At 32.9% G+C, this 14,147-nt stretch overlaps 1 protein-coding gene across 1 annotated transcript in view; it reads right to left on the minus strand.

Annotated features, from left to right (window-relative positions):
• The window catches only part of LOC111626280 (zinc finger SWIM domain-containing protein 4-like), a 136,512-nt gene extending 123,486 nt beyond the window's left edge, over positions 1-13,026 (minus strand). Inside the window, exon 1 of the mRNA XM_023369601.1 lies at positions 12,654-13,026. Coding sequence (XP_023225369.1) covers positions 12,654-13,020 — 367 coding nt within the window. The 5' untranslated portion in view covers positions 13,021-13,026. The remainder of the gene's footprint in view (positions 1-12,653) is intronic.
• Positions 13,027-14,147: the final 1,121 nt, after the last annotated feature.

Genomic DNA, 14,147 nt, shown 5'->3' on the forward strand with positions numbered 1-14,147 from the left:
TTTATATATATATATATATCTCAGTTTGACGCCTGATCTAACTCCTTTAATGAAAAGATGAGGGAGGAGTTGGGATTTTTTCCAGAATCCACCCATGCGGGTTTATCTATAGATTCAGTAACTGCATTTTTTTTAGTATTTAGTTTATCGATTATGAGTTAAATTGTCGTGATTTCTCTTTCTTTTTTACAGTTAAAAAGAGAAAAAAAAATCCTTTTGCATTTTAATGCCATTATACAGTACGTTAAGGATATTCAATTTGCTTATTTTTCGATAAATGTATAAGAGATTTTTCTTCGCTACGCTGTAGAATAATAATAAATTCTTCTTTTTTTTTCTGATACACAATTAGGACCTTCTATAAATTCGACTTTAATGCGAGGCAGCAGTGACTCTAATGGTTCCAGGGTCAGTTGGAGAGAAAGAGAAAGAGAAAGAGAGAGAGAGAGAGAGAGAGAGAGATCGATTGCCACGTAATCACAAAACAAAACTTGATTGTAAAAACTCGAGAAAAGAAAAGAAAAAAAAGAAATCAATCGATATTTAAAATATATAAAGAATCTATCCTTTCATTTTTCTATAAATATAATTTTATAGAAAATTATATACCTTTAGTAAAATATTTTCAATGTAACTAGTCGATACAATTTGCTCTAAAGGCGTCGGATCGATTTCTAGGAGGAAAATATTGTAAAAAAATAAATAAATTATTTAACCTTAATGCCATAGTTTTTTTTTGAAGTTAAGCTTAAAATCTTCAGAAATCTGACAATATGTTCTGACAGGTGAATCACGATTATAATTCAGGAAGCTGTTGTAAGCAGATAAAAGCTTTGTTAAAATGGATAAAGTATGGAAGATATATATATATATATATCGTCTTTAGTGAAGGGAAATATTTTTTTTTCTTACAAAAATATTTTTGATGTTTTGCACCGAGAGGATCAATTTCACAGAATCAATATCTTTGGCCATACCGGACCATTATTGTGGGTAGTAGAAGACTTCCTACCATTTGACTAACAACGGCTTCTGAGTACAACATCTGGTATTTGTACCTCTCCACCCGGGCGTTTCGAGTCAACCCACCTGGTTCCCACATCTTGAAATGAATGCTTTCCACCTCTTAACAAAATACTGTTTTGTATAGCTATCCTGCTGATTTCTGAATTTACAATAAAGATATACATATTCTACTTCAATTTAGAAATTGAAAACAACATCGATTTTTATCGAAATATTTTTTAAAAAAAACGTAATGTTTTGAAGATAATTAGGATAAAAATATCTAAGGATTTGTCCTACATTTAGAAACACTTTCAGTTTTCTTTCAGAGGACCAGACAAACAGTGATCAATAGCCGAGAGACAGGGAAAACGAATCTCAAATCTCATATTCCTTCAATCAATCCTGCTTATGTCAAACTACCCAACGTTCTTTTATCCTTCAATTGATTAAATTCTTATTATTTTGAAAGGAATTAAAACTTCAAAATTTCCAATTAAATACATTTTTTTTTCTTTTCTTTCTTTTGTAATAAAGAAAGACGAGATAAATTTTTACATCATGTTCATTCAACAGAAACACCATTAACTTCTGAAATATCTTGAATGTTTGCAACATCCTGATAACGAGTGAAAACAATGTGGTTTACCGTGTAGTCTTTGACCTTATAATAAATTGACCAATGGAGAAAGAGGTACTCGACACAGAGAAAAAAGTTCACACACCTCAAGTCAGCAGGTTGGAACACCAGGTTTCCGGTGACTCCAATGATGTGTAGCAACCCATTTAGAACTAAATGAAAATATGTTACTGCTTCAAAATCATTAAAAAATAAATAAAAAACCAAGTCGTAACAATATACCGTTGTTTAAAATAAACATTCTGAATTTTTTTTTAATAAGTAAAGTAATTATCGAATCAATTACCGTAAGGGTGATGTGTATAGAAAACCGGAAATTTGAGCTATTAATAGGAATTTATCGATATATAAAAAACAGATGTTCATCAATTCATATGCTACAAAACCCAAGGAGTTAACGTCGTTTAAGGTCTCGCAGGAAGTAGCAAGGACAATGAGAAGAACGGAAACAAAAGCTATATTAAGGTAATGACACAGTGTGTGACAGATCTAGCAAATGCTGGACATGGGAACCAATTCGGAGGGTCCTCTTCATCAAACATACTTAACAACACGATGATTTCATTTCCGCTCGAATTTAATGATGATCTAATAAACCTACGACTTAATAAACATTCATCATCATCATCACAAGTATAAAGATAAATAAAATAAAATTGTATAATAATTAAAAATACTTTTTAAATTTTAAGGAAATTTTTATAATTAATTCTTAAATATATTTCTTTCATTATCATAATAATACATTCCTGCTTAATAATTTATAAAAGGGTATGACATAAACTTGCAATTTATTTAGTCCCTTCCTTGTTTTATGGATGATAAGCACGCATCTGCTTATTTAAAATTAATAAAGAACTGGGAGAATATGTCTTTAATCAAAAGCATTTAATGATTATTTATTTGAATTATTCTACATCTATATTCATTATTTATATATGAATTATTTAAAGCTATAGAAATAATGTATTGAAGCTGTATTTTCTGACTTTCTAACATAAAAAAAATGGTTAAAAACACCCAAAAAAACACTAAATTTCGTGTTTAAAGCATATAGAAATTCGCTTTCTTTAATATAATATTAAATTAAATGCTGTATTTTAACTACAGTACATAATATTAAATATTTTATTGACTAAATATCATGTTTATTTACTTAAAACTTCGTTAAAATAATTATCTCGATCCATTGACGATTATTTTAAAAAATCCTATTTTACCACGTGGTTTTCCTCACACGTGGTTTGATTTTGTGCGACTGCGCATTAATTTGAAATCCCGTTACCATGACAACAACGAAGGCGAGTCGATTGACGTCAAAAGGAAAGTTCCGAGAAACGAGAGGTGTGAATGAGTCCCGAAAAACTTCCTGTTACGCGTTATGAACACTTTTAATTCCTTATATCGATTCAAAAATTTAAAAAAAATATACTAAATAATAAATAGTGATTTGTTATGAAATAACTAACGCGTAACGTTATCGTTCTTTATTTTATTTATATATTTATATATACATTTTTTATTTAATTTTTCATTTGTTTCGGTCTTCCTTTGTTATTTCGCGAAATAAACCGAGGAAATGAGGAAATTTTCGTACAAAATGAATAAATTAAATTACTTTTATGAATCACATCTTTCGACGATTTTATATTTAACCACAAGATGGAGGCACTGTTTTAACTAAAAATTCAATATTTTTCGGTTCGAAATATCGAACGTATTCGATTTATCGAAAATAATTCTTTATTTAAAATGAATATTTTAAATATATTTAGATAATTCGTTTCAATTCGTATAGTATTTTATTATTTTTTTTTAAAATGATCTCGCGCTCTGACGATTCTTGAAAATTCGAAAATAAACCAATAACGTTGAAGTATGCTTCTTGCGTATTAATATGACGTATTGATATAGAAATTCAAATTGAAACCGATAGAGAATGTGACGTAATAATATAGAAATTCAAATTCGACCAATAGAGAGAGAATAAATTGTTTTTTTGAATAATATTCGAAGCTAAAAAAAAATGGCGTTTGGGATTTCGAATTACTGATTTATTAGTCTCAATGTAATCGGTTCGGGATCGATTATTTTTTTTTAAAGAAAATATTCAAGAATAACGTAATATTTCCATGAATCTGTATGATAAATCTATGGATAACAATGGAAAAATTTTATAGATGCTCATAAATAAATAATAAACTACCAAAATCAAGTGAATTAAATTCAAGATCAATTTATTAATACTGATTTTAAATTTATATTTGAGATTTTTCTATATTTTGAATACATTTTTAATATTAAAAAAATATAAAAAAAAATAAATAAATAAATTGATATCAGAATTTTTAAACTCTTTCTATAGTACTCGATACTTAAATATTGAAAAGAATTTTTCTTATTCATTCCTTAAATATTCAATAAAGAATACTCGAGATATTCGGAAGTTTTCAATGCTTTTAAACGAAGCTTACCTCCAAGTTTACAAAGAATCACTACAGACAGACAGACCTATTCAATCACTATTTGCCATCCTTATATCAATTTTACTGTTGAGAAGATTGAAAATATTTTTCTAATTAAATCAAACTTTACTTAGGAATTTATATTGTTTATTACTTTAATATTCTTGAGAAATCTCTCTGTAATTCTAGAATTTACATACTATTCTATTAGCAACCAATAGAGAGAAGTAATTAATTAAAGTAGACCCACCCCTATAACACTGTAGATAATTCCGTGTTATATGAATTCCATGTTGTACGAGTCACTTGTATTTGTTAAATCTAAGTGACTCGTACAACACGGAATTCATATAACACGGAATTATCTACAGTGTTATAGGGGGGAATCTATTGTAATCACTATGTTATAACCACTTGTTTATTCTTGAGAATTTAAATTATTCCAGAATTTTATTTCTATAAAATTCAATTGATTTGTCAATTTCACAATTTAAATTCTTAAAAATCCTTCTAGAAAAATGTTGATTTCATTATAGAAATGAACGATTTATTATATTGAAACTGATGATATATCATTACAGAAAAAAACAAAGTCAAAAAAAACAAAAATTAAAATGTTTTTTTTTTCCTTTATAAACCAAGCGAATAAATCATTATATTGTATTCTTTTAAAACATTAATATATTCAAATAATATCGATCTAGAATTTTAACAGTTTTCTCTATAACAAAAAGTACAATATATTGGTTTCGGATATTGTAACTTTAAAAGTATATTATTAACTAAACAAACCGAAAGTTTTTTTTATAACAAAAGGGTCGAATTTGATGTAAAAAAAAACACACACAAAGTAATGGCTTCAAAATATCGACTTATCATCGAATGCAATTGAACTACCTTCCTAACAACTGTATTAGTCATCAGTTATCTTCCTAATCCTTCTCTTCTGACGTAACAACGGGTTATTGACGTAACTTACTCGTCTATTGATGTGTCTGTGTGTGTGTGTGAGTTTGTGTGTGTGTATGTGTGTGTGCTCGCTCTTATCTCAGCACCTCTTTCGCACTTCGACACTAACAAGCAAGGTTCCATCATCTGCTTCGATTCAACTAAATAAAGAAAGGGGAAAGAAAGGAAAAAAAATGTATGAAGATGGAATGCATACGTGAAAGAATGAGTGGAACGTGATTGTAAAAGTGAGATTTACAAACAAGAATAAAACTATTGTATTCGTGACAGGTAGCCTATCAGAACACCTGGCGGGTCTCGCAATGCAGATAAAGAGAACGGCACTGCATTGTAGAGATAAGTATATCAAGGTGGCTCGACACTGTTGCAAAAAGCCACGATACGGAATACTGTGTGTGTGTGTATGTGTGACGTTATTGTTCCACTGAATTTAAGTAATCATAAAATTATTTTTATATAAAAGAAAAAGGGGATTTATCTTAATTACTAGTTACCGAATAACGTGATATATAATCCTTCACGAATCAAAGTTATACGTGTATATTTTTGGAGCGAATTTCTCGAGTTTAATTTAACATTACCACACACAACGAATACATACAGAAGATAGGGGAAAAAAAGCGCTGTTGAAAATTGGCTAGAAATGTAAATGAGTTATCGAACGAAAAAAAAAAAAGAAAGAAAAATCCGTGACATTTTACAGAATTTTTGTGGAAATGCCAACAGCATTCAGGATCAAGATTTTTTTTCTTTTTTTTTTTTAAGGAATTCGAGAATTGCACTGTGTAAAATCGAGATTTATTTATGTATATATTTATATTTACTATTTTAACAAAAGAAATTTCAGTATAAAGGTGAGAATAAAAGGGTTTTTTTGGTCATCCATACAAAGAGATTTACATAGATTACAAATCAACCTGACGCGAAGCGATTTTTCGTTGCCACACACCACCACATGACAAATCGATTTTTGTGTAGTGCGCCACTCGTCGGTCTGTCTACCAATCCAGACCGACCCGGGCCTTGGAATCTGAATATAAAATTTCATTTTATATTTTGCTAACAGCCATAAAAGGGGTAATACTGTACCGTATACATACAGCCTTAACGAATGGACACGTATATACATAAAAGCCTGTGTTAAAAATTCAAAATGAATCCCACGGCTCTCTTTAACTTTCTAATTACTTAATTTGTCGACTGGCTTTCTTCCTATATATAAATTTAATCGCATTCCGTACGAAATATGTGTTATATAAAAGCTGAATCACATCTGTATAGAGTTAGATGTAAAGTCGGCCAACAGGCGACGGTCAAAACGGAAGTCGCTATCACCCTTGACCTTGTTTCTCTAACTTCCTGTCGTCCTATATATCTTTGCTTTCTCTCTCTCTCTCTCTCTCACACACACACTGACTGTGAAGAGTTGATTGACCCGTTGAACCAATGACGCCATTATCAGCTGCCAACCCTTCATCTACTTGCAATGGACAATGAAAAAATAATAATAATCCGCTATTGTTTTAATTATAACCCATTGAATAATTAATTAATTAATAATTTACGTAAAAAGACATCTTTAGTTATGGCTTGGCTTGTGTGAAACAATTCCTCATAACACATAATGGTACCCAGTCGACCCCCCTATAACACTGTTGATTTTTCCGTTTTATATGAATTCCATGTTGTACGAGTCACTTAGATTTTACAAATACGTGTGCCGGGCTGTGAACGGCTCACGTATTTGTAAAATCTAAGTGACTCGTACAACACGGAATTCATATAAAACGGAAAAATCACCAGTGTTATAGGGGGGTCGACTGGGTACCATTATGTGTTATGAGGAATTGTTTCACACAAGCCAAGCCATAACTAAAGATGTCTTTTTACGTAAATTATTAATTAATTAATTATTCAATGGGTTATAATTAAAACAATAGCGGATTATTATTATTTTTTCATTGTCCATTGCAAGTAGATGAAGGGTTGGCAGCTGATAATGGCGTCATTGGTTCAACGGGTCAATCAACTCTTCACAGTCAGTGTGTGTGTGAGAGAGAGAGAGAGANGCTCAATAAATTATGAAATTATGTGACACAATCAAAATAAATGGATGGCACATTCTGTACACGGGGGAACGGAATGCATTAAAGTCCAAATACATGAGGATAAATTAAACATACAACACCAAATGCAGTAAAACAATATGCCCGAATGGATATTAGTGCCAGAGATTTTGAAATCGCATTACCTTAAAGCTGTCACCTGAAGGGACGATTCTACGAGTGACAACTATAAACTGTGACCTTACGATGAGGGAAAGTATGCGCTTAACACAAGAGGAGAGCATGCGCATCTAACAAAACCTCCCCCGTTGCATTACCAGTTTTGGAAGGGGGCAGAGGTTTTTTATATTATGTATTATTAAATAGAAGCAGATAACTGAGGAAGAGTTGCGATTTTGTATACCATTTCCGGCAGCTGCATTTATTTATTTTCTTTTTTTCTGAGAAGGAAAATAATCTATGGAAGGAAGAAAAGGATGAGCCATTTTAAATTAGAATAATTTCATAATTATTTCATATAATCCAACGTTGGGGGGGAAAAACCACACCAAACGACTAAATAGCATCTGGGTTGAGAAAGGCGAGAAATAATTGTTACTTAACCTTAATAATGAGGAGAAAGGACGGGAAGAAGATTGTTTCGGTAAAGCCTCAGATACAAATTAATGCCATGAGACTTTAATTGTCGAGGCTAATTTATATAAGGAAACAAATCTGAAATTACATTATCCTGATTTTAAACAGCTGACCTAAGAGATGATTTTCACTTTTTTTTTATTTTAATATTTTAAGGCTTTATTTATAATGAAATTACTTAAATTTAAAATTTAAATGTGTCTAATTATATTTAATAAAGTTAAAATTATATTTAAAGTGTAATTTATTTACTAAAAATGAAAGTAAAGAAGGCATTGGTCACACAATATATTGGACACACAGAAGCATCTATCAGTACACTAACTTGACAATTATCTCGATTAAATTTAGGTAAATTCGATTAGAATATATTATTATATAAATAATATTAATTATATTATCAATTTCTATAAAAATTCATGCTTCAAAACATGTTTTTCTTTCCTTTATTACAATCTATAACAAACTGATTAAATTAACAGTTAACCAAGGTTAAAGTAAGCTACCAAAGCTTTCATTTATGTAATTTCAATATATATTTTAAGTTATAATCATTTAAATAATTCAATAATTTTGTAACGAGGACACACAAACGTAATTTCGTAGCACAATTGTGTTTATGTGTTTATATATATATATATACAGTCGACCCCCCTATAACACTGCTGATAATTCCGTTTTATATGAATTCCGTGTTGTACGAGTCACTTAGATTTTACAAATACGTATGCCGGGCTGTGAACGGCTCACGTATTTGTAAAATCTAAGTGACTCGTACAACACGGAATTCATATAAAACGGAATTATCAACAGTGTTATAGGGGGGTCGACTGGTATACATTTATAAATGAACGTTTAAAGGTAAGAAAAAAAGGACTTTTTTATTAAAAAAAATCCCACGAAAAAGTAATAAAAATTTCTGTTTTCAAACAAAAGAAAAAGTTTTTCGAGAGCAGATGACGTACATTGTTTATACAGAGGAGATAGCATAAGAGGTAAGGAAGAGAGTAAACCATAAATTTCAACCTTGAAACTCTGCTCTTCTTGCAACAGATAAAGATCGAAACCTTATAAACACACACGTTTAATTTATAAAAATATATATACATTAATGTTTAATTGTTAACGTCGTAAACAATTTACATCTGTTAGTATTAAAAGATTTTTGCAACAAGGATTATTATGGTTCTCTTGAGGTAATGCGTGAAAGTCAAGCAAGTTGATGCGGGTAGCATGTTGGAACGACAGTGAAAAAGTAGCAGTTGTCAGAAAGATTTATACGTGTAATAAAAGTGAACAAATTACAGAAGTAGTGGAGAAAGAGAGAGAGAGAAAGAGAGAGAGAACGTAGCAGCTGTCTTTACTCAGAGTAAAGTTGCTGTTCCTCTGCAGGTCATCGACTGTCAAACCGCAAAACTAGAAGAAAGTTTTCTTATATAAATAGGTCAAATTGTCTTTTCTTATTCTATACCAATTCTTCTATTTAATGGTTCCAACCGATACCTATAAATATCTAACAATCTCACTTATTTACGAGTCCTTCGTGTAAGTAGGAACATTGTTGCAAATGCCAACCATTCTTTCTGGAGGTCTATTTCGAAGAGGAGGAAGGGAAAAAAAGAAAAATGCCATCGTAATTTTATCTAAAATCGAATTAAGTGGATCGTAAATGTATATTATGCATAGCGAAAACATACTTTAATTGTTAAGACACGTGCACAACACGGGACCAGATGTGCCAAACAAGTGACACACGTGAATAGGGTTGATTGTCCTTATTTTTATATTATGATATATTGTCTTTTGAGAGATTTATTTATTTATTTTTATTTTATAAAAGTTTAGAATCCTCAAAAAAAAAGAAAATAAGCCTGTTTGCGAAGGTATTTATTTATTCCACCCCTTGTTTTTTGGTAAGTTTTACTTGGAGCCATCCGGTTTTTATTTCAAAAATGGCAACTTGTATATATATCAGATATGAAAAGTTCGTATGAAAAATAGTACTGTGGTATGGTAAAGAGAATTATTAATAGGTAGGAAAACAAATATTTTAAGCGGTGACAATTCTAATTAGACTCTCAGGCATTTACTCAACGCTAAATAAATGGAATGACATTATAGCATCATTTATATGTAGAAAGTCAGGTTTTATTACTATTCTAAGCAGGCAAAAGACATGGTTAGTTCAAGAACCGAGATACCCTGAAGGTAATTTTTTTTCTGCAAATTATGGGGTAATGACAGAAACTTAGGTCCTATCTATAGGCTACAAATGCTCAATAAATTATGAAATTATGTGACACAATCAAAATAAATGGATGGCACATTCTGTACACGGGGGAACGGAATGCATTAAAGTCCAAATACATGAGGATAAATTAAACATACAACACCAAATGCAGTAAAACAATATGCCCGAATGGATATTAGTGCCAGAGATTTTGAAATCGCATTACCTTAAAGCTGTCACCTGAAGGGACGATTCTACGAGTGACAACTATAAACTGTGACCTTACGATGAGGGAAAGTATGCGCTTAACACAAGAGGAGAGCATGCGCATCTAACAAAACCTCCCCCGTTGCATTACCAGTTTTGGAAGGGGGCAGAGAGAGAGAGAGAGAGAGAGAGAGGCAAAAGCACATGGACGACTGGTTTATTCATCAAACTACATTTTTTAAACAGAGACGATCGTTTATTCATGACCTTTTCCATTTATTCATCCGTCCAAGCTGTATGCACGTTATCAATAAATAACGGGCATTCCCCTCCCAGACAGACTATTCCCTCCTGGAACTTCAACTAAACCCAACTGGCGTTGCTAGGTTACATTTATTGGCAGAGAACCCGATGAGGGAAAGTGGCTTGGGACAAATGAGAATCAGAAAAAAAAAGAAAAAAAAGACAATCACAGCAATAAAAAAAAAAGACAACACTAAAACGATTTTCTAACGACAACGCTGTGCAAAATGAAGGTCAACATTGATACAAGGTGGCCTCGAATGGTGAAGAATCTGCCTTCAGATAGCTTTCTAGCATTTGTTTTTTTTTTTAATATAAGTTATAATGTTAGAAAATGCCTGAGGTATTAAAAAAATAAATAAATATTATTCGCTACTTTCGAGTGTTTTAATCACAATTTTTCTACGATAAATCTCCAATATTTCGCAATACATTAATGATAAAATGCGAGACAATCTATCAAAAAAAAAGAGGTAATTTTTATAAATAAAATTAATAAGAATATCATTTTCCTCAACTTAAGATCATTTATTGATAAAGGCCTTATAAGAATAATATATAAAACAACCCAAGAATAGTAAAAATAGCTTAGGTAATTGCCCCAAGTAAACACATACATATTTATAAATTAAAAAAATAGACTAACTAACAATATAAAAAAAAGGGGGTGAGGAATTTTAAAGCATTCTATTTTAGGTTTAGACGTATAGAGATTTTTTAGAAAAAGACAGGAGAAACTTTACCATATTTCAATTTTTTATATCCTTATCACAATCGCTACGCGTTGGGAATAATGAGTAATTGTTAATACCTTTAATCATATTGGTTCCTGTGTGAGAAAAATGGGAACCACGCAGAGATAAAAGGGAGAAGAGTAAGGTCAATCGAGATGCTCGTCCTTGTACGAACCTGTCAAGAGAAATTTCAGCTTGTTTTCAAGGTCAAACAAAAGCAACTGTTTCGTCCAGTGTAGCCTGCATTCAGGACGAGTTCATTCAACTAAAAACTGCAAGTAAAAATGCCTTATATATATATATATAATTTACAAAAGCTACAATTGTATTTCGGGGGGTGTGAGTCATTTGACAAATGTAAACAAACGTTTATCCACATAATCGTTACAAGCTTGTTTACTTTACAGGCTATTACTAAAGTATTTTATTATTGCCTAACGATACGTTCACTATTCACAATTTGTTCTCATTCCTAAATTTCTAATTAGTGAGATTTTGGCAAGATGCCACTAAATAGTAGAAGAAAAATGGGATGTTTCTTATAAGAAATAAAAGGTTTTTAAATGTAAGAAAAAGAGAGATTTTTTTGAATATTTTTAATTGAAAAAAATCAATGCGAACTCGATATTCCGAAATGTATATATATCTGGTTAGTTGCCAAACAAATAAGGTTTAAAAACGGGTTGGACAACTGGTTCTACTGTTTCTGTAACCGCCATAGAAAAACTATGTGAATTGAGTGGAGCCAACCAGTCAAGTTAGGGTTACCGATCACACAGGAAACACTTCTCATTTTACCACGCTCTCCGTCCCCTTTGCTCGATCGACACACCACGTGATGTCAAGCGAGTTGCAGTGGCTTTCCCTTTCGTCTTGGCTCCGGAATCATCACTCTGCCCCCAACGAGAAATTGGCAAACGTTCTATCTTCCTTTACCCCCAACGGCTGCCAACATTCATTTACCGACACTACACTACACGGGATAAGTAGTGGCTGGTGCCGTATTGATTACGCGCTCAAAGTTAAACCCCGCCTACGACAATGCCATATTGTTCGCAGTCTCGGTATGTCAAGACCGGTGGATTAGGTCCGCCGATGCTAAGGCAAAGTGCAAGCGAAAACAATGCGTAACCGACGACACTAGTAAACAATAAGAAAAAACAATAAATTGCGCCCACTTCACCGGTTACGTTTCGGGACGTGTTGGCCACAAACTAAGATTCGGGGCGACACAAAGACTAAAAGTAGCGTGCCCCTCCCAAGGGTATGGCCTGCCGATGCGTGCAGTGGTGCCTGCGGCTAGCACGCCCGTGACTCGCCCAGGTACCCCCGGGTTTCGACCGATGAACGGCATCCCCCTCCTTTGTTCGATAGCAAGGCATCGCGCACGTTACTTACCGACTTGTAGGACGTTATCCACACTGCCAGTTTCGTATAACCTTAGTCCACGATAAAACGGTAATTTCTGATAATCACTACATCCACTATTTTCACTGGACAGCGACGAATACATACATATGTCTGCCTCGTTACGTGGAAATGACCAATAGATTATCCTTTTCTGTACAGGCTCCGGTATACGACTGTACCTCTCCTCTATCCTCTGAAAAGGAATGTGGAGAGCCACCACTTTGGCACAGATGTCCAGCAAAGTGTCCGCTTCTCTCTTATCTTCCGTTTTCGTATCACTGCCGAGCAATCGGATACCATTTTGGCCACAATTACTGCCTGGCCGAGAACAACAGAGTCTGGGCACCGCCGCCATGTTGAAACATCTGATACCAGGAGCCGGAGGGCGCATGCGTCGATCTATTTAACCCCCGTATAGCGCTTGCGTGCTACTACGACGCGAATCAGAATGCACGAGTCGGGCCTTCTGCTATCCCGGGGGATTCTGGCGCTGCGAGTCGTCGTGCCCTGCAAAGTGGATACACTACGACGGGTAATTCACATGTTTTTCATTCAAATACAAGGCGCGCCGCTTGTGTACACACGACGTGAAGTGTGTCACTGCAATAGCTCGCTTCTCTCGCATCGATCTTCCCTTTCGACCCCTGGACATGCCCAAATTTTCTTAACATTCGTCACTCCCCGTCTAAAAACGCATTTCCAAATTGATCTCCGTCCAAAAAAATACTTTCTTTTCGGACCCGAAACTCCAAACGACCACTAAAACTAATTGACACCGCCTTTTTTTTCTTTACAAAACAACGCTTTTTTTCTATACAAATTCCAATATTTTACCTACATTTAAGCGCATTTTTTTCCACCCGTGACGTATATAATTTACAAAAAAATCGATTTTTCGCCCATTACGTAATTTATGCTATGTTTTCCTTAACTTCAATCAATATCGGTGACAAATTCCCTAAACGAATTCACTTATCTTCTTCGTTACAAAACAATAATTATCAAATGTTATATACAATGTATAACTATGTATAACCTATTATATATATACAGTACACGCTCTCCTTCAATTGTTATACGACTTTAGGTGTTTAAATGAACAATTTTTTAAACCTCGTGTGTACGAAATTTTATATAATACAGTGTATATAAGAGTATAGTTATTTTTCGGGGGTGGAAGTAGATATAATGCGTGTAGTGTGTAGTGTAGTGTACTTTGACAATTTTAAATAATAAAATTATTGTGGATCCGCATCTAAGAGAATTGTTCGATTAACCAAATTGTTCGGTTAATGGTATCACTAATGATTGCACAATCCCATTTCTGTATTTGCAAAAGTATCATCTGCGGTTTAGTGCTATTGTTTAATGATTGCTCCGGAATAGAAGGCATCTGCTCTACTTCAAAATGCAAATAAATTAACATGTTTAGTACACTTAATTATTGTGCTGGGCATGTTCTTTCTCCCTCTCTTTTTCTTC

Source organism: Centruroides sculpturatus, unplaced genomic scaffold, assembly GCF_000671375.1.
Source record: "Centruroides sculpturatus isolate CEXI.00-Female unplaced genomic scaffold, Cexi_2.0 scaffold498, whole genome shotgun sequence".
Lineage (NCBI taxonomy): Eukaryota > Metazoa > Arthropoda > Arachnida > Scorpiones > Buthidae > Centruroides > Centruroides sculpturatus.